The sequence below is a fragment of the Puntigrus tetrazona genome, chromosome 3 (assembly GCF_018831695.1).
Source record: "Puntigrus tetrazona isolate hp1 chromosome 3, ASM1883169v1, whole genome shotgun sequence".
Lineage (NCBI taxonomy): Eukaryota > Metazoa > Chordata > Actinopteri > Cypriniformes > Cyprinidae > Puntigrus > Puntigrus tetrazona.
The window spans coordinates 20,548,981-20,572,740 of NC_056701.1; the positions used below are offsets into that span (position 1 = coordinate 20,548,981).

The 23,760-nt window shown below is 41.9% G+C and overlaps 2 protein-coding genes across 4 annotated transcripts; both read right to left on the reverse strand.

Moving 5' to 3' along the window:
- Nucleotides 1–96: 96 nt before the first annotated feature.
- Nucleotides 97–10,066, reverse strand: atxn2l (ataxin 2-like). The gene is given in 26 exon segments (XM_043235643.1): nucleotides 97–573; nucleotides 786–960; nucleotides 1,215–1,397; nucleotides 1,486–1,501; nucleotides 1,503–1,593; nucleotides 1,690–1,819; nucleotides 1,913–2,073; nucleotides 2,329–2,392; nucleotides 2,505–2,654; nucleotides 2,747–2,816; nucleotides 2,924–3,276; nucleotides 3,540–3,601; nucleotides 3,685–3,753; nucleotides 3,834–3,863; nucleotides 3,866–3,964; nucleotides 5,018–5,104; nucleotides 5,193–5,551; nucleotides 5,642–5,872; nucleotides 6,258–6,349; nucleotides 6,473–6,591; nucleotides 6,674–6,851; nucleotides 7,816–7,887; nucleotides 8,159–8,215; nucleotides 8,346–8,385; nucleotides 9,403–9,500; nucleotides 9,755–10,066. Coding segments are annotated over 26 exon segments (3,063 nt in total). The 5' UTR covers nucleotides 9,776–10,066; the 3' UTR covers nucleotides 97–517.
- A 213-nt stretch (nucleotides 10,067–10,279) lies between these two features.
- sh2b1 (SH2B adaptor protein 1) lies at nucleotides 10,280–23,061 on the reverse strand. 3 transcript variants are annotated; one of them, XM_043235647.1, is made up of 11 exons: nucleotides 22,696–23,060; nucleotides 22,389–22,429; nucleotides 19,446–21,440; nucleotides 18,935–19,036; nucleotides 18,450–18,541; nucleotides 18,253–18,338; nucleotides 17,843–17,995; nucleotides 16,520–16,731; nucleotides 16,116–16,290; nucleotides 13,558–13,648; nucleotides 12,111–12,257 (listed from the first exon to the last, which is right to left on the reverse strand). In XM_043235647.1, exons 3-11 carry the CDS (start codon nucleotides 21,099–21,101, stop codon nucleotides 12,236–12,238), a joined length of 2,589 nt encoding a protein of 862 aa, XP_043091582.1. In that variant the 5' UTR covers nucleotides 21,102–21,440; nucleotides 22,389–22,429; nucleotides 22,696–23,060; the 3' UTR covers nucleotides 12,111–12,235. The 3 variants fall into 3 exon arrangements, with proteins under 3 accessions (XP_043091579.1, XP_043091581.1, XP_043091582.1); XM_043235644.1 differs by lacking the exon at nucleotides 13,558–13,648 and having other exon boundaries at nucleotides 10,280–12,257; nucleotides 22,696–23,061; XM_043235646.1 differs by lacking the exons at nucleotides 13,558–13,648; nucleotides 22,389–22,429 and having other exon boundaries at nucleotides 10,280–12,257; nucleotides 22,696–23,061.
- Between the last annotated feature and the right edge of the window lie 699 nt (nucleotides 23,062–23,760).

Below are 23,760 nucleotides of genomic sequence, written 5' to 3' on the forward strand. Positions count from 1 at the left end.
TATGTTGCTATAATATGAATTGTAATAATGGCTTGATTTAGCAAAAGCCAGTCGTAAAAAAAAAAAAAAAATGCATTCAAAACACAAGACAAAAAGGAGAGTTTAAAAATTTATTTTTATACACTTTTTTTGTATTTTTTTGTTCTTTTTTTTTTAACCATTTATTATTTGCTTATTTAATAAGGGGGTTGAGGACAAAGGGAGAGGTCATTGTATTTTTATAAAAATGTCCCTCATTCTTTCCATTTTTGTTTTGTCTCACTCGTCTCACAACGCTCACTCGTTCCCTCTTTCTGCTTTAGACACTATGTGTCCCCGTCCACTCAAATTAAAAATAACAAAAAGGAAAAAAAAAAAAAAATAATAAAACAAGCACATTCAGTCTTGCCAGAGGTATCTAAAACAAAAATCTGTTCAGCTGGATATTATGTACAAATGAATATGCGATCACACAGAAGATCCAGATGGGGGCGCTTTCTGTTACACTGTGGTGATCGGCACAGTCTCAGCCGCTCTGTCAGTTTCCAGAAGGGTGGAAAGGAATCTGCTGGGGAGGATGGGCCTGCACTGGCACTGATGGGAGCACAGAAATTTTATTAAATCATCTGTAATACAAATGAATAACTGAATAATGCAAGACAAAATGTTGGGAAGTGCACTTGCACATTGCTGCATTTTAAATATTACACCTAATGTTCAACTGGGGATTGGATTCTATAAGCTTGTAGCTTTCAGGACACAAAATTATTTGACTGCAAAAAAAAGTTTGTGTGCAAGAAACTCACCCTGAGGTCCAATGTAGGTGTAGTGCTGGTGGGGTGCCTGCTGGGGTGGAGGAGGTCCGTGCTGGGGGCCAGATCCCTGCTGAGGGGGAGGTGGTGGGGCATGAAGCAACATCACAGGTGGAGGGCCGTGACCTCCTGAGTGGTGAGGACCCGAGAGAGCACCTGGAACATGAGTCTGAAACAACGAGAAGCCATGAACACAAAATAAAAAAAGGAAATTATAAAAAAAAAAAAAAAAAGGAATACTAAAAACACCTGGTAAAAATTCTGATGTTTAACCCACCCTGTTGTACCTTACTTTTTTGGGTTCTCTGGGACACCAAACATAAAACCAGTATAAAAAGTTTTTTTTTTCTATTTTTAATCCAGTATATTTGTTTATCCCGGTCACATTTCTAAGGTTGTTTTGTGCGTGCTTGCGGTCTTCACCTGTGCCAGCTGTCCTAAAGAGGAGTAGGGGTGAGGTAGGGGCTGGTGTCCCGGCAGGCTGTAGCCCTGAAGGGAGTAGGAGGCCTGTGGAGAGCTGTGTCCTGGGGGAAGGTTAGGGGGCGTAGGGGCTGACAGCGGCCCAGAGTGATACAAAGACTGAGGCTGAGGACCAGACTGACCAGACTATGAGAGGAATCAGTACAGTACATATTTAGTGAAACCTGAGGGGATCTCTTGTAGAAGCATTTTGAGAAAGTTGTGGCGGATGTACCTGTCCTGGACTGGGGCGGGTGTTGGGGGGGTGGCTGGCTGCCTGTGGGGGTGCTGGAGGGCTGGGGATGATGGATGGAACCAGAGTGATGAGAGAATGACTGTGGAGCTGAAGAAAGAGAAAGGAGCGCTGATAACACTGTACAAGAAACATATACAAAATGAATCCAGTCTACGAAAAGAAAATTAAGAAAATAACCCTTACCATACATGCCCTGCTGAGGGGCTGGTGGTCCTTCAGTTTGACCGGGATATTGGGGGCCTGGAGGACCCAGGGGCTGCGGGTGCCCTCCTGATCCAAGCATTCGTGGTCCACCCTGAAGCATAGAGTATACCTTGGAGAGAGAGAGTGAGTGAGAGTATGAAATCAATTCATTGAAGAAATTTACTAGAATCATGTGTTCAGTAGAACAAATGCAGGCAGGTACCTGTCCGGGGTAGTGGGGCATTGCTTGTATGACCTGGTTGTACTGCAGATACGAGGGAGGGTAAGGAGACGCCACCAGAGGGGGTCCTGCTGCTGATGCCGCAGCCTGGATCATAGGGGGCGCTGAAGAGCTGTGGTCCGGGCGAGAAGTCACCACCGAACCTGAGACAGTTGAAGAAAGTAACACGGAGTATGAATGTGTGGCCCAATGTTTATACTATCCATCCTAAAAAATATGTGAGAGTACAATAAGTGTGTGCCAAAGCATGGCACCATTACGGCTTATAGGCCTTTATCACATCCAGCTTCACATCAGTGAATTTTAGCCTAATGGACACCAATTTTCTAAGTGCCATTTATGGAAGTATAAAGTACATAATTAGCACAAACAATAATGATACATAACACAGACATCACCTTTTGTTCTTTGGTACTTCCCTTGACTGACAGCTGCCATTTGATATTGGTACATCTGAGGTGCCTAATAAAAGGAAAGAGAAAGAAAAGGTGGGTGGGTGTTGGAGTTTGCAAACCACCATTATGAAATTCTTGTATTTTGTGTAAAGATATGTATGAGGCGCAGGGATACAGACCTGTACAGAGTGGCCCTGTATCTGTATGGGTGGGACATAGCTCAGGTACGGAGTATTATAAATGGCTCCCTGGCCTGGCGGAGGCTGCAACACCACTGTGGGGCTGGGCGGAGTTGGCCGTGGCGGGGTGGGAGTGGCTGAGGGCTTCACCTGCGAAGAAGACAGGTCACCTCGGGTTGCTACATTTAACAGCTATATAGGAGGAAACATAAGAGAAAGAAGGAAAAGAGAAGTGCTCTCACCATGCTGAGAGGAGCCTTGGTGGGGTTAAACTCTTTGGCGTTGGGATTGAGTGTAGATTTCTTTACTTGACTGCATCAGAAAACATTACGAATTGCATTAAATACCAGCAGACATAATATTACGACATACTAGCAGCTCTCAGGTGTGACATATTTACTAACTAATGTTCCACTCACTCAGTCATGCCCTCTGGTCTATCAGAGGCCTCGGGTTTGCCCTCCTCACTGCCTGGGGTCCTGGCAGGTTGGGGCATCCCTGATGTTTGCCCTTCTGCAGTTGTATTTTGCAAGGCAGGGCCAGACAGGGCAGAGGGTGCAGAGATGGGTGTGGCTGGTGGAGGGGTGGTGGTCGCCGCCCCCTCTGCATTTGTCTCTCTACTTCTCTCCTCTGCTGGAAACTCTGTGGTCGGAGTTGAGGGTGAGGCTGTTTTAGCTTCTGTTAGAGGGGTAGGGTCTGTTTGTGTATTATGGGCGGGGTTTGCTTGAGCAGAGTCAGTGGTCGGAGTTTTGGAGCTGGAGCCAGGGAGAAGCTAAAAATCAAGAGGAAATTTTTTTTTTTATAAATATATTTATACTAATACATAAAAATAATTTTTTTTTTTGGGTCTTGGGTTGTTTTTTCTCTTCTCCAAGTCATGACACTTTAACCAAGTCATAAAAGCATGCGCACTTAACTTTAGTGAGGAAAAAAAATCACTACATTCTCATGAAGCATTACGGATGACAATGGTCAAAAACAAAACCTTAAATATGATTGTCTACAGAAAATATAATCCCCCCCAAAGACGCTTACCCTAAAATTACTACCAAACTTGCGAAGCTCCTCGAATTCTGGTCTCTGCTGGACTGAAGAGACTATGAAAAAGGAAAAAATAGGAGAAGATGACTTTTAGGTAAAATGACAAGCACATATAGTGAAATTCCTGAAAGAGAATTACCTTTGTTGCTCTTGCCCTCCTGAGGACTAGCTGGACTCTCCGTCCTTTCCTTTGACAGGATTTCATTCACTGCAGTAACAAGAAGAAAGTCAGACTACTGGATGCATGTACAATTAACAGTGTGTGACCTCTTAAACGTAACATCTCACCGTCTACATTGAACAGAGGGGTGGGGCCAGGGGTTTGGGGGTCATCATAGTAACCGAAGAGGTATCCAGATAGGCAGCATTAGGTAGAGGAGAATCCTGGGAAGGAGCATCTGGTTTTGGGGATCGAGAGACTGGAGAGAAAAAAAGCAAAGCGTTAATTTAAGAGAGAGAGGAAAAAAAAAAAAAAAAAAAAAAAAAAAAAAAAGGTGTGAGGGTGTGTGTGTTATTAAAGGATGTTTTTAGCTGATAGTGGTGACAGACAACTATGTTACAAAATAACCAGGTCTCCTGAACTTTATATTCAAGGAAACCTGGGAAAAAAACCAAAAAACTGTTACTGTTAAAAGGAGTCTAAAAAGAGCCCTAAAAGAACCTTATTTAGTGTATTTAGTGTAATGCAGTGCGTTTATGCAGTTTAAGTTTAACACACAAAAAACAACAAAACTACTACTATTTCCCAGATAATTACTGATTATAATGACTTGTACGGTCTTTTTTTTTTTTTTTTTTTTTACACGTGGCGTTGCATTGTGCCTCATACACAATACACCACGTCTGCATTCGTGATCTGAGAAACAACAAACAAGCACTGCTCTAAACTGATCACAACTTGCATTGGAAGTAGTGGGTTCTTTTAATAAGAAAATATAACTTGCAAGCTTTGAGTCAGAAGCACTAGACTCTTGCACAGCTGAAATTGCCTCGCTTTAAAGCCTCTGTGCACAGCCAGCAACCTGCTGCTCTCCATGTTCAAGAATCAGTTCTCCATAAATGTGCTAAACACTTTCTAATATTTGGATTGAACTGTGCTAGACTGTGAATACTTAAACACTAATTTGCACCCAAACAAAGTGGTTTCACTTTCACAACGACACACAGCGTCTCCAGAACATGGCGCTGCAGCAACACTACAGCGAGAATAATAGCTCCGCCGTTCTTTCTTTGTAACCACTTTAATATTAATAGTAACAAAAGAATAATTTATTTAAAATCACTGCTGAGCTATAAACACTAATTTTCATCTAGGAAGTAATACAATAAAAGGTCGCATTTTGCATTTAATAATCATTACTGACCAACTGTAAAATAAAATGCACGACAATAGCCACGTATAAAGGTTAAGAATGACCCTGTATTAAAAACTTTATACATCAAAAGACATATGCACATGTGTGTATTTTAACCTGTAGGAGAGGAGTGAGAGTTTGAGGTACGCAGGTTCCTGTTGGTCTGTCCAGGCCTTTGAGACTTAGGTGACATTCTGGATGACACTATAAGAGATTGATGCAATGTTCAGTAAACACAGAGCGGCAACCATCACAAACAACAACAATAACAGCTCTCTTACACACAACTTACCTCCATTGACAGGCCGCCCCGAGTCTGACAGAGACTGTGGGTTTGAGAGCGAATGTGGGAGTGTGTGTGGAGAAGGAGGGCTGGTGTGACCCGGCTCTGAGGGGCGGGGCTGTGTAGGCGAGCTGCTCTGTGATTGGTGTGCAGAGTATCCTCCTCTGGCGGACAGAGGGCTGCTCCTATCAGCAGGAGGAAGGGTCTGACCGCTTCCAGAAGGGAGGGGTCTAGGTGAGGAGCTTGAGGGGCCTGGTCTATTTGCTCGATTAGGCAGGTTGGACACAGCTCCTCCTCTTTCGCTCCTTCCAGAAATTCCCATTTCTCTCTCCCTTGCCCTCTGGGGTAGAGGAACGTACTTGTCTACCCTAAAACAAAGATACAGACAGAAGTTTATCACTAAACCAAGGAAAAAGACTAGGTCAGAGAGATGAAAAGAAAGAAAAACTTTTTCGAACCTGCCAGTACTGGAGAACCCAGGACTATCTCTTCCTCTCTCTCTTTCTCCTCCATCGCGTTCTCTGTCCCGAAGCACAGCACTGTATTTGTCTTCCTCGGTTCGCCCCTCATCGTTCTCCAGCGCCACCCGGTGGCGATACTGCAAACTGCCCTCAATCTCACTGGCTAATCGGGCGGCTCGAGCTTCTCGCTGCCTGAAGCCCTCAGAGCTGCCCCGCTCCAGAGGAACCCTAAAATAGGCAACGGACCATGTAATGTTTTAATTTCAAGGTTTTGTTACACCATAAAAGTTTTGAAATTTCAGTAATTCACTGCTAAGGGGCAACTCTGTGAAGTCAACTCAGTGTCTTAAAAAAAAAAAAAACGCCCAGAAGCATCTTTAGTACATACGCCATAAGCAGTATCATGATGTATGATGCAGTTTTCCATGCTCAAATTCAAGACCACTTAAGACTACGTATATATTTAGGACTCTTGAAATCTTCAGTTCAGTTTTGACTGAATGTAAGGAACTATGAAGGCCCTGTTTGAAGGACAGAAGGCTTTTCCACTTCAAACATTCAAAAGGTTTCTCTGAGGAGAGGAAAGTCTAAAAATGACAGAACATGAACGTACGTGTACATGGAGAGACTGGAGTCATAGGTGGACTTCACCCCGTAGGTCTCCTCATTGAAGCGGAACATCTCGCTGGCATCCCAGCCATTAGACTGAAAGGCAGAAAATGCCATGTTTTAAAAGCTTCAAGCATATAAAAAAAAAAAAAAAACACCAACACACACTAATTTGTGATCATATATTAATGGATATCCAAGCATGCTGGTGGAACTCACTGTATCTGCATCTAGGTCAAAGTTTTCTCCATTGCTGTCGCCACCATCCCACCTTTGAAGGACCTTCTCTCTGTGGTCACCATTTATTCTTGAACCAATTGCAGAGTCTGTAAATGTGTCTGAAAATGTGCACAAAGTCTTACTTTCCTATTTTTAACAATGCTACACATGTACACTACTTCTACAGAGTCATATACACACCTCTGGTAGCATAGTTGAGGTCCACATCCCTGCAGATCATAGTGACTAGGTCATTAGGACCAAAGATCATGGTGTCTGTGATCTCTTCTCTCCTGGGATGGACTGGTGTGCCTCCGCCACCGCCTCCATCTCCTTCTTCATTTTTCACTTTATGCACTGCGTCCACCGCAAGCTCACACTTTATATTGAAGATAAATAATTTAAAAAAAGTTAGACCTTCACAAACGTTACAAGGTTTTGTTCAGATAGGCCACAAACTACAAATAAATAAAACATTAGACAGTCAATATCAAGAGATTCAATTTGAATATATCTGAACTTGGTCCTGTCTGCAGACATGAACAAGATCAATTTAAGCCTTTGTAACACCACCTCATATGAAATTTAAGACCTAAACCTGTAATGGAAATACATTATATTACATATGTATATTTAATGTAACACTTTTCACTGTATATTATACTATATTTATTACTTTGATATGCAGAGAACTTTTCATAGCTGCAGACAATATTCCCTACAATATATCCCCACAAAAGCATAGAATGGTGGTGTAAATTTACTCAGAAGCAATATTTTCATCAGTGCTATATTAGCTTTTACATACTTAAATCTGCATTTTTTTATTTGTATCTTTAATTTACAAAAGGCCTAATTTTACATTATCAACTCACTGAATGTAGGCTAATAAAATTAGAAGAATAATTCTCGTGTTTTTTTGTCCCTTTTTTTGTTTTAATCAGGCTACTTATCCACTCAGGCAAGTAAAAAAATAATAATAATAAAAAAGAAAAAAAATATATATAAAACATTTCTAGCCAGAAGGCTGATCAGCTGTAACATTATTCTACTGTGATTGCAGTACCTACCGGCTGGGAGGGAAGAGAGGGGAAAAAAAAGTGTCTTTGGTCTATCCAATTATTGGGATAGTAAACAGTCATTAAGTCCATCAGACTGAATATATTTTAGTGGTAATATGACCAAAAATATTTAAGACCCATCAAATCTGAATTGAAGACATTTTAGACTTAAGACCTTTTTATTAGGAAACCATTATTTAAGACATTAAGACTTTAAGGTCCTGTGGCCCCCCTGAAATACTTATTCAGCGCAAATGTATCCTATCAGTAGAGTTGACTTACACGTGAGCTTAATGTCTTGAAGATTCCCTCATACACACTGCCGTTCTTCACCATAACATCACATCTGGAGCCCTGGGGAAAGGAAATGGTAACAAAACTTTTAATGGGCTTAAAAAAAATAAATAAAAAAATCTTATGCCAAGTTCTAAAATACTTTGAACAGAAACAAATTCAGCTTTTTGGGGAAGGGGGAACTCTTAGCCAGTAAATCACAAGTAAGTCATGGGCCCTTCAAATCATGTTGTGAGCCCTGGAGTTAAAAAGACTGAACCACTAAAGCGAAGTTATCAAACAAGGGGGTTTTCAATAAACTGATTTTTTTTGTGTGTGTGCCAAAACTCACCACCACGGCTGTGAGAAAATGGAGCATCCGTGAGTTGTTGTACACACCCTCAAACACCTAACAAACAAACAAACAAAAAACACACACATACACACAATAGAATTGAAAATGCAATAAAAAAACACTTAGACACTACTAAACATTTAAAATCCTCAAATGGAAAAAAAATGTACAAGCTTTTACGTACAGGTGGTGACTGTGAGGGAGTCTTCACAGAGTTTCTGTTTCTTCATGGAAAAAAGAAAACAATCATTAGGAAAAAAATATATATAATTTAAATAAACACGTGTATGTGTGTGCGCATAGCACCAAGTAAATCAATCGAAACGCAAAAGACGAACGACTACTAGGAACAGTCTGTATATTAAGCATTTCTTGTGTTTATGAGCTGTATCTAATTCGCTGTGTTTGCGTGCGACGACGTGAAGCACAGCCCCGGCGTTACAGGCGCTGCTCTGTGTGTGTGTGTGTGTGTGTGTGTGTGTGTGGACAACAATCACAACACCGTGAAGCGCGTGCTAAAACAAAAGGACCATCCGACGCGAGGAACCAAATAACGATCGGACTTAATCTGATCGCGCATCCTGACAAAAGATTATTCGGCAATGTCAATGTGTAAACAAAGGCGGCCGAGCGCGTGTTGTAATTGCGTCAGATCGCAAAGCGGGTTATCGGACACCGCGAGCAAACGCCGTATCGAAGACGAGACGAACAGCGTGACATTAACGTGGCCGAACGCACACATTTCGCGCCCATCGCTACGGTCGATCAAATCGATTAGGAAGCACTAATGTTTGTACTTTTTTGTCACATGCATCCCGGCTCTTCTTTGAAGGCGTCTGTCTAAAATGGCTCAAGTTGAAAGTCGAGCACAATACAGAATCATATGGGATCGGAAAACAACAACAAAACACTGCTGGCGACCCGCCTCCGAGAGCAGCCATAAGCTGGGAAAGATGGCAATCAATTAAAATCTAAATTCTATTGGTTGACATTATTATTTCTGGGCGGATGTGTGCCGATTGCGACAATGTCGTCTATCATTGGCCCAAAGTAGTGTCACTCCAACATTCTTCGCAGCGATTGGCTAGCGCCCCTGCTAATTTAACAAGGCTCGAAACCATTGGCGCTCTAGCGAGTAGATCGAGTGTGCGCTGAGGTCACGCCCACTTTGACCGGTAGGCCTCGTGTTAAAACGCCAATCCGCGGGCTTTCTGAGCGGCGCTGCCCAACTTGTGCGTTACCTTCCCGGGGTGGGTCTGTTAGAGTTGCTCCCCGCAACCGATGAAGCCATTGACCCTGAAGTTCCATTGGATGTTTTGCGGCCGCCGGGTCCAGGTTGCTGTCAAAAAGCACAATGATTCCTAAATGCTGACACAAATTAAGCACTGGACAAATTTACGTAATGTTACATTCAAGGATCGAGCCAAGTGGTGGTGGCTAAGTTAGCAGATTTACTAGCACGTTACGTTAAATACGAAACTGGAGGCTTAAAGGAGAACGACACTATTCGGACCATGAAATCTATTACGAGTTTTAACGTTATCTATTGTATGATTGTAAAACAAAAGCGAAGTTTTTAGATGCGGTACTCACATTCTGTCGGCGAAAAGACATAACTAGCCGCTAACTGAGTTGCCCGCTAAATTCCCCTTGTTGCCTATGACAAGCTAGGAGGTGGACTAGCCTGCCCGCGGTGTTATTTTTCTTGTTTTTTCCACCCGCAGCGTTCTCCGATCCGCACGAGCGCGATCTCCGTTATAACCCGAGGTCCAGTTCAGTACGATATTCTGTCACGAACAGAACACGAAGAGATAATGAGCCTTATTTTTCTATTAAATATTACCGGCACCACGTCTCGCGAATTAGCCAGCGATGAACTCGAAGGCTGTTTTTTTCAAAAACCCTCTATTGCCATTGGACGACGGCGTAGCACGTAGTGATGACGCAAAGGCGTACAAGACCCGTATCACGTCGACAGCCTCACGTTACCCGTGCTTTGAGGAGTCGTCCATTCTTATAAGAAATGTGCAATAATCTATCTATCTATCTATCTATCTATCTATCTATCTATCTATCTATCTATCTATCTAATCTACACACAAACACAACTCAGACAAATTGTTTCAGTATAATTATATTATATCATATCATCATCATTTAATTCAATGTAGTACCTGAAACTCTAATTACACAGAGTGGGCAACATTGTCCACCTTAACACACGGTCCCAGCACAGACAGACAGAGAGAGAAGAGAAAAGAGAGAGAAGGCACAATAAGAGGTTTAAATTAAGGGGGGAAAGGGAGGAGCACAGGGCAAATGGAGAGAAAACAAATCATACTAAATGATCTGTAGGATCGAGAAGAGAACAACTGAAAAGGCTGAGACAGAACCGGAGAAACAAAACAGGAAAATACCAATGCAGGCACTGAACTGGATGGCAGACACCGCAAAAAGACTGATTGAGGCACAAAATCAAGAATGACTGGCACAAAACGAGAGGAAATGACAGTTAACAACACGAAAAGGCACAAGAAGAAAGGGGCTCTTTATCTTTTTTTTTTTTTTTTTCCTTTTCAAAAGTTTTCCTGAAATCTGTGGAACCGAAGTGAAGTTTGAAGGAGACAGATTGAGATCAGAAGAGATATAAAAGGCACAAAAAATTAGAACCAGAAAGATTTTGGAGAACAAATATTATGCGTTCATATAGTCAACAACAAAAATAAAGGCATTTTGAAACAAACAAAAAAATAATACTATTATTTGGACAATTATTAAAATTCTAATTATTATCATCATCATCAGTTATTATCATTTTCGTATTCAATAACAATTTCTCTTTTAAACCAAAGGACATTCTCTCTCCCTCCTCTGGACTCTAGCTTTTGAAATAAATGCAACAATAAACCCAAAGAGCGTAAAGCTAAAAGGAAGGGTAGGATGTGAAGACAGAGAGGGAGAAAGAGAGGGAGAGCAGAGGAGCTGGGTGACAGATCAGGACTCTGAGGTAATAATGGAGTCTATGGAGATGTTTAATATGCTGATTAACCTTAAGAAGTAACACTACTGGACTTCAGAGGACTGGGCTCGCTTGTTTTTGGCAAAACCGGACGTTGTTAAGCCAGAGGCAATGCCTGCTACCGAACTAGCAAAATCAGTACAATTGAAATGAACAGGATAAAAAGTTATTACTTTGTGACATTCGCAGTTTGTCAGTGGCAGAACGAAAGAAAACAACTTAAAAAGCTCCAGTAATAATAATAATAATAATAATAGTAGTAGTAGTAATAATAATAACGACAACAACAAGAGTGCTGGTGGGTAACAATCTCTGAACAAGTAAAATTTCCTCTCACCTAAGGGGAAAAAGAAAATTATTTCGTATAAGTGCGAAGGGTCAAAGAATACTAGACATCTGAATAATCAATAAGCGAGTCCGACACTGTAATGAGTTAAGAAATAAGTTGCTAAAACGCGCCACCAGCTCAGAGGCCGGGCCGACAGCGGAGTACCTTCCTATGCAGCAGCACCAGAGGAGGAACTTTCGTACTGACAAAACGCTGGAGAACCAATTAGTGAAAGCCGACCAACGCCACTCCAATTTAGTGTAGTACCGTTACTTAGTGTTTAAAAAAAAAAAGAAAAGAAAAGTACCGTCAGTATCATATATGCTTATGTGTTTGGGCGTCTCTCTCTTTCTCTCCATCTCTCTCTCGCACGGTGAAAGCTCATGTTTAATAGTGTTAATAGCTCAGTTCTTCCGCTGGAGAATACTGAAAATACTGATTGTGAAGGGCTCTCGTCTTCCTCCTCTATCGCACCTCGTTGTTTTGCCCTTTTTAGAAGAAGGAGTACTGGTTGTCGATGGCTCTCGCTCGCCCTCCTTCCCGCTCCTCGCCCTCCACCCCTTCCAGCTGGAGGAGAGGCGGCTCGCGCTCCCGTTCCTCGCACTCCTCTGCCCCGCTGCTCGCTCCGCCTCCTCCGGCGGCCTCCGTCTCGCTCCCTCGCTCCTGCGGAGGGGTCGGCGGCGGGGGGCGTCCCGGGGGCAGAGGGGGAGGAGGCGGCTGAGGAGGACTACGGGGTCTGCTGGTCAAGTCTGGGAACAGCAACAGAGAGGAGAACCGGCAGAGGAGGAGGAGAGAGGGGCGAGAGTTAAAAGCGTGCACGGGTAATGACAGGAAGATCCAAAGTTTGAGGAGAATCTCTCAGCTATGACACATGCTAGTAATGGAATCGGTCAACACATTGCACACAGACTGTTTGCGCCCTGCCTCCACTAAACAGCCGTAGAGAGTCATCGACTGATTGCATTGGGACTCGCTGAAACGTCCTGAGTCACGTTTATATGGAGACAGAGCTCGCCGTCTACAAATGTGTGACATTTAATAAAGACTAGTTATAGTGAGCACATGTTAAATGAATGCGTTACCCTGAGACACACATTTCAGGATGGATGTGTGCAACTGAAACCCAGCTGTGAATGAGGAAGTTAAGCAGACAGATGTGCACTGAAGTGAACGGATGACCTGTCGCTACTCTTTTTCTGTCTTCTTCTAACAAGCTCGCTTTCCCTCAAAGTGTCTCACGCAATTTACTCTTACATCTACTATCACAGTTTCCCGTGAAATTTAAAAAAATGGTCCCTTTTTACGTCCTTAAGTAAAGCTTCCTCATTTTATTATGCAAATGTAAAAAACTGAATGTTTTTATATTTGCATAATTTGGGAAAATGTAGCGTTTCTGTCCAGTCCCACCACATATTTTCCTTATTAAATATATTATCTCACTAGGAAATGCACTACTGTTTAAAGTCCAGGATCTGTAAGGTTTTTCTTGTTTTAAAGAAATGAATAGTTTTAAGAAGAGATCTTAATTAAAAGCTAATAAATGCTGTTCTTATGAATTTTCTATTCATCAAACTGATTTAAAGTTTCATCGAAAATACAAAGCAGCACATACGTTTTCAATATTTCAAAAAATGCTTCAGCATATTACAGTAGTGGACATTTGAAGTGGATCAAAACCTTCCATCAAAGCTGTTCTAAATCTAAAACCAAAATGCGTTCCTGTCTTAGGACAACTCTGATGAGCTTTTTTGATCCACTTCAAATGTTGACTACTGTAAATCATTTCTGAAGGATCATGTGACACTGAAGACTGAAGCAATGATGCTGAAAATTCAGCTTTGCCATCAGAGGATTAAAGGGCATGTTAAAATATACTCAAACAGAAAATCATTTAGGTTCAGACGAGCATTTCCTTGAGCCGTTTTTGGCGCTGTACCTTTAATATTTTTATGCGTTTCATTTGCTAACCCCCATGTACCAGCATGATTTTATTTCCTCCTTTCAGACCTTCTCTGTCTATCTCTCTCTGTTGAATCTGGTCTCACTTACACACAGTCAGAGATGGGGGTTGATGGAGAGTCGGGGTGGCGCGTGGTGATGACATCACAGACTGTGGGGCGGCTGCCTGCCCTTTCCCGGCCTGCGAAGATGACCCAACGACAAACAACAACAGAAACAGCCAATCAGAGCTCTGATATGCACTATGGAGAAAGCCAGAGGCTGAAGCGGGACGAGAGGAGGAAGAGGAACCGAGGTACGGTATGAATTAGTATGTGACCGGAGAACAAAATGAAGAAAGGCAATAGTGATGGAAAGAACACAGATTCATGTTAGAAAAAAGAATGGAAGATAGTAGAAGAAGAATAGGAGAAAAGATGCACTGAAATGTAAGTATAAATTTAGCGTTTAGTGTTGAAAAGGAAATCCAGGATAGAGGACAGGATGAGAAAATAGTAAGTAAGGTGAGGAGTTTAGTGGGGTAATATGTCAGGTCAAGCACACAAAAATCAAATTAAAAGACAATCATTGTCAAAAAGCAAAGCCATGCACAGCCAGCCAACGGCAGACTCTGGCAGCAGCGATGGATCTGTGTGTGCTCGAGTAGTCGTAGCAGATGCTTGCATAAAGTGTCCTTTAAAAAGCATGCCGTGACAGGAAGTGATCTCACACACGGGGTGATCCCACATTTAGTCATATCTCTGTGACAGGTGCAAACAACTCATGCAGTGGCCATGTTGTTTATGAATACACACACATACACAAATACACATATGATCACTCTCCAGATTCATCCCACTCACATGACACACACAAGCTCGGTGCCAAAGACTGTGTGCGTCACTAAAATCTTCTCAGGATTCAAGACAATCAAACTGACAGAAGACGCCTTGTAAGAAATAAGTCTTGTTTTTTTTCTTTTATGGGACCAGCAGGATCTCCCCCAAAACAGCTGTTTATTTGAACATTTATGTCTTTATTAGTGCTGTAAACTGATAATAACCTGAAATAACGTGATTAATTGCATCACTTTGTCATAGTTGATGCAATCATATTACTCAAACTCACAAGAACAATCAATATTTCTGAAATGATATAAAATGCACAGAAAATGCGAACATATGATATAATAATTCAAAAGTAAAACAACTTGAGACATAGTCTATGGATAGTTATGTCACGTGTGGTGTGAAGGTCCAGTCTCATTCATTTGTTGTGGATATTTCCCTCCTTGAGTATCAATAATAATAATTGAATTTCACTATACCAAGAATGCAAATGATTGGACCTTTGCAAAATATATAATCTGGGTATAATTTATAAATGAATAACCTTTAAAAAAAAGGTCTTTCTCTATTGAAAATGGCTACTCCATTGGAGATTTGTATTTCAAATCAGTTTTAATCAGCTTTAAAAAATGATTAAACTGTGAAATTTATACAAATGCTAACAACAATTGCTTTAAAAAAATTGCATTGTTATAAAATTAAAACCCCCTTATAAAACCCAGCATATAAAATATAAATGAGTCAAATAAACTAATATTTCCTATATTTGTTTACCAGTAGTATGGATACTCCAGTCACAAAAAAAAAAAGGGTGATGGTTATTCAACAAACATACCAATTTCAAAATAGGAAATATAATGAAAATTTTAAAATGAAACTGAACTATAACTAGAATTGAAGAGGTCATGTACTGAGAACTCCCTAATTCCCTTGATCTTTCGACAGATAAGATAAGGTACTGTAAAAACATCCTGCAAGTTTCAGAATTCAAAACTTTGTTAGTCCAAAACAGCTTACATTGAAGCCAGTTTGCCAAAACAACAATGGAACGTGCCGCTGTTTGATGTAATAGTGTGGATAAACACTGCCTATGAAGAAGATCAGCGCCTGCTTCTACAGCGCTGCCTGTTTAGCCCCGCCCACCGATTAGAGTAGAGTAACGAGAGGCAAACACAGGTCTATGAAGAAGCCAAATGATAAAGATTCTTAGGATATAAAAAGATGCTGTGCAGTCCCAAGTAATTTTTAATGAAGTTTCAAGTTAAAAACATACTATTTCTCTCAGGCTTACAACTGTTGATTTTTAAAGTAAAATTTTCTCAGTAGTGTGTTTGATGTAAACTCCCTGTATCATTGCTTTGCTGTCTCTTTTTTTTATTATGCTTGTCTCTCTCTTTATTAATCCTTTGACTTTTTGTACAGCAAAATAGTGTCAACTGTTTTTATTTGTGCTATATAAACAAATATTTGTTTTTATTTGAAAACAGACCAGAAAACATTACCTCTAATTTACTTCTAAATTGTGTTTTTTGATGTATGATAATATTATTACATTTTGCTAACATTATAAATGGACCTCAGAAAATAGTACAAAATAAAAAAGGCAGTTCATAAGCCTTTAAATATTTGTAACATTTGAACAAGTCAGATATAGTCAGTGTATTTATATCCATTTTTTAACCATTCAGCTGTTCTGGGGGAGATCACTTAACCTGTCTGCGCACTCACAAATGATCTGGCATCTAAAATTGCAGTATTTCCTTCTTATCTGTGCTCTGGTGTAAACCCTCACGCCTTGAAGTTGAGCCCAGCTTTCCGTACCTGGTTGCCGGACATTCGTGGCCCCCACAAAGCTGATGAGGGTGACATCAGAGGCACCCCCAGACTCAAGGGGAATGGGGTGCACACGGAAATGCTCCAGCATGTCAAAAATGGACTGGAACCAGAGATGCTGCACACGACACTGTCCATCCTCGTTCAGGGAAAGACGCAAGTGCTGAGAGGAAGGTGCCAGAGCAGAAGAAAGAGGTAAGTGGTTTTGAGACAAACGCATACTAATAAAGATGTACACTGCCACTCAAAAGTGTGGAAGTAACAACTTCATATATATGATTTTTTTTCTTCTAATATCATTTTAAATAAATAAATGCAGTACTGGTGAGCAAAAAAACCTCAACAAAACTTACCGACTTCAAACTTTTAAACGGTTTTGTGAATAAATGTACCTTTGCTTTGCCCTGGAAGTTGAAGGTGAGGACATACTCCCCGCGCCGTGTCTCACTCTGCCTCACGAGGAACACTCCATGGCTGGCCATGCCCCCCGCCAGCACCAGCTGGGCTGCTTTAAGACGGGAGAGTGTGCCATGGAACCACTGACACTCACTCAGAGGATGTTCCACCGTCTCTGAAACAGAGCCTTCGGAGAACAGGAACGACCCTGTGGAAAACAAGGAGCAAATGAAATCTCTGAGCTAATGTCAGTAGCTGGGATTGCATTCTATATATATATATACACCTTTAATAATTATTGGGATACCTGACCATTACACCAACAGGGACTAAACATATAGAAATGTAGTTGTTTCCCCTTTTTTTTTTGTAGCTATACCAGCTTTTTGTCTATTTATGCAGTAGGACATTTGTGAGACCATGCACTGATGTTGGACCAGGAGGCCTGGCTTGCAATCTCAGTTTTTATGCTAATATTAATGCCAGTGGAGGTTTGGAACTGTCAGCTATTGAATCATTGGACACTTCTACAAACCATGCGCCTCTGCACCCGATGACCCCACTCTACGACTTCTTACCGCTGTACCTAAATGCTCCGCTTGCTAACAGCATAGAAATTTTAATGAACTTCCCATCATGGTACCACGCTTGAATTCACTTAGCTCTTCAGAACGACCCATTTTTTCCACAAATGTTTAGGTCTGATTAAAACACATAGATTGAGTAATTAGGCGGTGTGTCCCAATATTTCAAGTCATATAGTGTTCTTACCCGTATTTTGCAAACCCATATAAAAATAGTTACTAAATAATTTGTTCAGAGAAAACAAAGTGAGATCAATATCACTGCATCTATATTTACTTAAAATCACAATAAAACCAAAGTTGTGAAAGATAATTCCTTCTGTATTGTGATGTACATCCAGGAGAAGTCTGATATTTCATCTGAGGATCCAGTTATTTTAATTAAGAAATACAAAGTCAACAAAAATATGCACAAATGAACAAGATCAGAATAGCATCAAATAAATGCATTTAGAAAATACATTTATTAAATAAATTTTTATTTCATTTTGACTTTAATGAAATAGTAACAACGGCTTTCACAATGGCTAAAACATCTTTGTTCTTAAAAAGTGATTTTGTTTAACACACGGGATGGGAATTGTGTTTAGTTGAATTGCTTTATTGCTGGATATTGGTGTTTTGTGCATTAATTAAATAAGCACCCGGGATTGAAACGTTGACTTCTGTGCCCTATTCAATCATTATGTGTTTTAAAAAATATATAATCAGTATTAGGATAACATAGCACAGCACCTGTGGCATCAGGGGTTTCTGCAAAAGGTGTGCCAAGACTGGCTCCGCCCCCACCAAGCAGTCGACTGTCCGATTCATCAAGAGGGGCACGGGGTGGCAACTCAGGAGGGAGGGGCTCCAGCTGAGGAGAACCACCAACTCCACCATAGCACACTACAGTGAAAATACATAAAAAACACCATCCACAGTCACTGATAAATATTAGTAAGCTAAATATAAACACTTTAATTCACAATCATATATTTTATTAGGCTTGCCAATCACAAAATTACTCCTCTCTATTTAAGCAGCTGGAATTTTGTGGGTTGATTTTTAGCACTGGCAAACATCACGCAAGCACAAGTCCCATTACACATACTGTCCTGAATGCAGCTGACCACATCGTGGTGACATCATCTGCACACACTTACCTTGAGACAGGCGGTCGTTGAATTCTGGCGTACTGCTGAGGTCGGTGAGGGCACTGCCGCACACTCCCTCAACATCCTCTTGCTCACTGATGAGAAGAGCCGAGTGCATTGATTGCCATATATGCAAGCGAACTACTAAGAATATAGCCTTTCAATATACATTGTGATCTAACCTTTTTAATAAGATAAAATCTTACCTTAAACAAATGGCGTTTCTGATGTCACTAAGCCAAGCTCTCATCTGAACCGCATCTCTGGTCTCGATCACGTACTGCACCTGACCTTCCAACTGAGAAAAACACAAACAGATCAGATGTGCTAATATGTTTATTTTCTAATGACATGACTCTTAGAAGGGTGTTACAACACAGGATGCAAATATGACACACAATCACACTTTTGAATATGAAGAAATGAGATTTCTATTATATTTGTATAAAAATATACTTAGTGGTGGTAGTCCTACCTACCGAAACCAGTCTGAATATAAACACTTATTATAGGTGCACCGTCGTGAAAAAAACAGTTTTTGGGAAATGGATTCATGGTGTACTCGCTTATTACAATTTGTAAATTTGAAACACTAAAAAGTTACAGACTGCAACTTTAAGGCACAAATCTCACATCCTTATTGCAGATTTGACTAACTACTACAGACACAAATAGAGGTGTGCTGACATACCTGTAGAAGGAAGGTGTTCTCTTTGTCTGGCACCTCTATGGCTGTAGTGCTCCTCACATCAACAATAGAGCAGCATGGGACAGTCAGTCTGGGCTTGGAGGACTAGAAGTATTTGAAGGCATTGCAACATATAAATGATTTATGACTTAAACTATACACAAATAACTACAGAAATGTACATACTTTTTAACATTTTTTTATACATATTTATCATTTTATTCAGCAGGGCTGGGCTGCATTGAACGTTTTAAAAGCGATAGCAATGGTATTTATAATATTACAAAAGAATTATACTAACAGCTTTTCTGTCAAACTTTCTATTCAAAGAATCGTAAAGAAAAGCCTCACAGTTCCAACAAAAATATTAAGCAGCACAACTGTTTTTAACATTGATAATAAGAAGAAATGTTTCTAGGGCACCAAATCAAATATGCTGAATATTAAATATAAAACTGTATGTAAATAGAAACTTCTACACAACTAACATAAGAGCAGAAGTCATCTCATTCACCTTAGGTGGGATGTAAAACTCCAGGAAATACTCCAGCCCCCCGTCCCCACCGTCCTTATCTCGTTCTTTCAGAACTAGACGGCACTTGTGCCAACGCATGCCCCTTCCGCCCGCAGCTCCTCCCATGACCGTGGGATGTCCTGACGCGGCGCTGTCCATGCCGTGGTGCAGCAGTCCAAAGGAAAACCCCGGGAAACCATGAGTGCTAGCAAACTCATCCGAAGACGAGCACACGGTCACGCCTCCCTCCCGTACCAGCCTGCCCATCTTCCTCGGGGCACCGATGCTGCTCGGCGGTAACCCCAAGGGCGACACGGCCGAGGAGGGTGGAGCTGTTGCGGACAGAGTCGGAGGTGGGGAGCGAGACAGTCGCAGTTTCTCCAACCGGTGACTCCACTTCTCCTTCTCCCCTTCGCCGTTGCTCCTCCGCCAGTCACGGGCCTCGGAGAGCGAGAGGGAGGTGGCGCTGCTGGAGGATGACGGGGGCAGCGAAGAGGACGACGAGTGAGGGAGAGAGAGGGGAAGGGAGAGAGAGACAGGGAGAGATGTAGGAACGCCCTGCGAGCCAGAGTTCCTCTTGCCGTCTTGCAGGCCTGTAGTGTAGCTGTAACTGGAAGGAAGCGGGGTGGAATTGCCCGAGCTGCAGTTCTGAGGAGAGTCACTGGAGGAGCTGCGCCAGTGCAAGATGCCCCGCACGCTCCCTCTGACGCTGCGGCCCACGCTCCGCAAAGAGAACCGCTTTTTCAGTTTATTCTTGGAGTGACCCCCGATGGGCGTCCCATTGCCTTTTGACGCAGAGTTTGCTGGTGTCAGAGTCTGGCTGAGATCGGCTCTTTCTGAGGTCGTTTCACCCTCAACCTCATTGTCCCGTGCTACTACATCCGTCTCCACCTCCTCTCCGGCGACAGGCCCCGCCCAGCTGTCTTCCTCTTCCTCCAGGTCTTTGTATCCAGGCTGGTTATGTTTGACCGCTATTCCCCTGTCCTCCCTCCGCCCGTTATTCCCGCCCATAGAGGAAGAGCATGATGAAGAGGAGGACGGTGGGAGGATCTGAGTATGAGCATACGAGTCCTGAAATGTTCCGGCACTCTGTAATCGCTCGGAGCCGCGGCCCTCCTGGGTTAAGACCGGTTTGGGCGTAGCTCGCGTGTGAGTAGGCAGGCATGGAGTGGAGGCTTCTGCCGGCAGCAGGGACGGAGATGCTGCATCCTCCTCCAGCGACGTAACGTCAGACTGGGCAACCCAGCTCACCGCTCCTTCCCTACCAACACCGGTCCCTTCCAGCTCGCTCTCGAAATGTCGGACGAATCTGTCTGTAAAGCGGCGGCAAAAGGCAGCTGCCGAGTCAGGAGAGTAATGAGGGTTCTCCTGCAGGAAGGCCCGGAAATGCCGGGCAAAGTCACCAGCGGCTACTCGGGCATGGAGCTCACAGAACTCGGTCCAGCTAAGGCAGGGAGACGGAGATGGTGTGGGTGTGTCGGACAGCGATGACAAGGGCTGAGTGGCAGGTGTTGGAGGAGGCAAGGGCGGGGGTCTTGTGGAGAGGGGCAGCAGTGACGGAGATGGAGGGGAAGGCGATGGAGACGGGAAGGGCGGAAGGGGAGACGAATTAGCTGCGGCCCGTGGACTGGGCGGGGTTAAGAGGGAGCCGTTCATGACTAACAAGTGATCAATTTAAGACCAGCCGATCCTCAAAGATGTCAGGATCGTTGAGAACAACATACGCGTGGGGGGTGCTCGATCTGCTCATCAGGCTACGCTTTTACAGTATACATGAATTTGAAAAACCTGACCGAAAAAATAAATGATAGTTGTTGTCCCCCATTTAAAAAAAAGGATTTGACTAAAACAGTTCACATTCTAGACAAAATGTGTAAACGTGCGTATGGGGCGTAACACTGAATTATGTCATGAGCAGCAGGATGAGCTGAAGGTAGTTCTCAGGTGATCTCTGGTTTAAGGCTCTGCGCGGATCCTGTGGTAGGGATTTGTGACCTACATGTCAAATAAAGAGAGAAACAGATACATCGACATTGTTTTCAACCACAAAAAATAAGATAATTAGTAATAACAACAATGTGATCTTAACAAAAAATATGTAAAACTAATTTTAACAACATTACAGTTGAAGGGATTGTTCAACAAAAAGTAAAAGTCGTCAACATGGGGTTACAAACCTGAATGAGGAGATATATGGGAGGACAGAAAAATAATGCAAACTAAGGCTATCTTTCTGCCTGACTTTTTGCATTCCACAGGCATACAGGTTTAAAATGCATCTTTCTATTTATCTATAAAACACAAAGCGTGTGCAATAAATTATAAACTGAAATTGTCAACAAACGAAATGTGCTCATTTATATTCTGCAGTTGTACGCAAATGTACATTACAATGTTGTTAATGCATTATCTAACGGGGCAACGTTTCACAAAAGCATCATGAGCCAAAGTTGACCTTAGGACCACTGTCAATCAATGCAGCTACGATCAACTTGGGCCAAGGATTAGGAAAGGCAGACCAAGATGTTTAAGGATTCCGTTTTATTTATTTAGCACGTTTCCTAGAAACGTCACAAAAGGGAAATTGGCTTCTCACAATCACTACTAAGCATTTCGTGAACATTATAAGTCTAAGCCCAATCTTTGCAGCACTTCCAATGCTGCAGAAGAGAAATGTATACGCTTTAAGCGGCATGCGTGAACGATGTTGATTGAAAGCGTTGTTTTTGCTTTGAGCTGTGAGACCCAATACACCTGATATCTTAAGAACTTGCTGAGCGTTAATTTCTCATTTACAATTTTTAAGAGCCGCATGCAACCAACAACTGGAGCTTCTCGAAGCGAAACTAACTGGAACCGAGACATTGATGTGAAACCAGTAAAGACGATTTACATAAGCGGAAGATGTTGTAATGATGCTCATAAGCTCCAGTGATAACTCACCATCTTCAGGCCAGTGTGTAACGCGAGGCCGGTGCAGTTAGCTGTAAAGAAAAACACACCAAGCGTAAACGCTTGTCAATTGTAGCTACAATAAAATTAAGCGATAAGGAAATTCATAAAAGGCCTAACAACGCGCTTCCCCTTACTAGCTGACTGGGAGAAGTTTAATTGTCACAATACGCTCTCACGCTGATAATGTCAACACACCAAGCTAACTCGGGCTAGCCAGTTAACTTTAGCTCATGAAAACGCTGGCTACTTTGCTAACGATCTCATGCAATAGACACAAGATGTCAAAATAACTCACCTTTTTGCACAAAACACGCAATTTGTTCGCTGGCGTGGGTGAAATCCGAAAAACATGAACTACAACTGTATATCGAACTAGCCTGGTGCTAACTAGCTAACCCAGCACTGCTAATAAATTATCAAGTTTGAGCTGCTGGTCAGCTAGCTGGCTGTATTGCTAAGCAGGCAGTGTGTCTGCCAGTATTCAGATTAATATTCATTCCTCTCCGTCTAGCTGTCCCCTGTTGATGCTAAACTTATTGATGAATTATATAATATCTATTTATTCATAAGGGCTTTGCAACTGCTCTTGTTGCAGGTATATGAATATTTCTCTGCCTGCTGTCCCAATCAGTCTCTCGCGATATAGTGGGAGAGGGTGTAGGTTGGGGGACAGGGAGTGTTGGAGAAGGGGGATTTTCAATGGGAGGAAAAAAAAAATCTGAGGAAGAGGGATGTGCACTTTTTGGTGCAGCCACATTGGACAGTTGGGTAAAAAAAAAAGTAAAACAAGGATGGATGTTGCTCAGGCATATATGGAGGCTGTAATAGACTAAACCAGAGATTGCTTCTTGATTATTTCAGTAAAAGAAGCTGTTCTCACTGAAAGCTATTCTGGACTGAAAATATGTGAAATACATATAAAATAATATTTAACATGTCATAATTACATAATGTGCTTTTGTGCATCTGAGTACTTTATTATAGAAGATTTAATTAATTTGATTCCAAGATCTCTTAACTGTAACTGTTCTGCAGACAGACTTTTTGGGTTTTAACCCTGTGGTGCTCCCACTCCCCCTTTTACACTGTGTATTTTCAGAGCGTGTGTTACTGTGTACCCATGGAAAATTTGCAGGGAAACGTCAATAGAATATTCTGTTTATTTTTGTTTACATCAAAGAGGTAAGGAATTTCAGCTCTAAAGGGCAATAAAGCACAAATAAACATTCATTAGACTTAAGTACGCCGACTCGGCTTAAAGAACACTTTCTTCTCATCACACAGTAAACATCGCAGTCTCCCAGCAGAGTATAGGGAAAAAAGGACACTATTTTCCCATGGAATACCATAATAGGTATAG

What these genes read in the sequence shown, in the direction of transcription:
- sh2b1 (XM_043235646.1), bottom strand. Translation starts at nt 21,101, where the DNA reads ATGAACGGCTCCCTCTTAACCCCGCCCAGTCCACGGGCCGCAGCTAAT. An exon ending in AGAAACCCCTGATGCCACAG is followed by an intron (nt 16,732 to 17,842) that starts GTGCTGTGCTAT and finishes TGTTTTCCACAG; the next exon opens with GGTCGTTCCTGTTCTCCGAA. An exon ending in CACGAATGTCCGGCAACCAG is followed by an intron (nt 12,258 to 16,115) that starts GTACGGAAAGCT and finishes TGCTGTTCCCAG; the next exon opens with ACTTGACCAGCAGACCCCGT.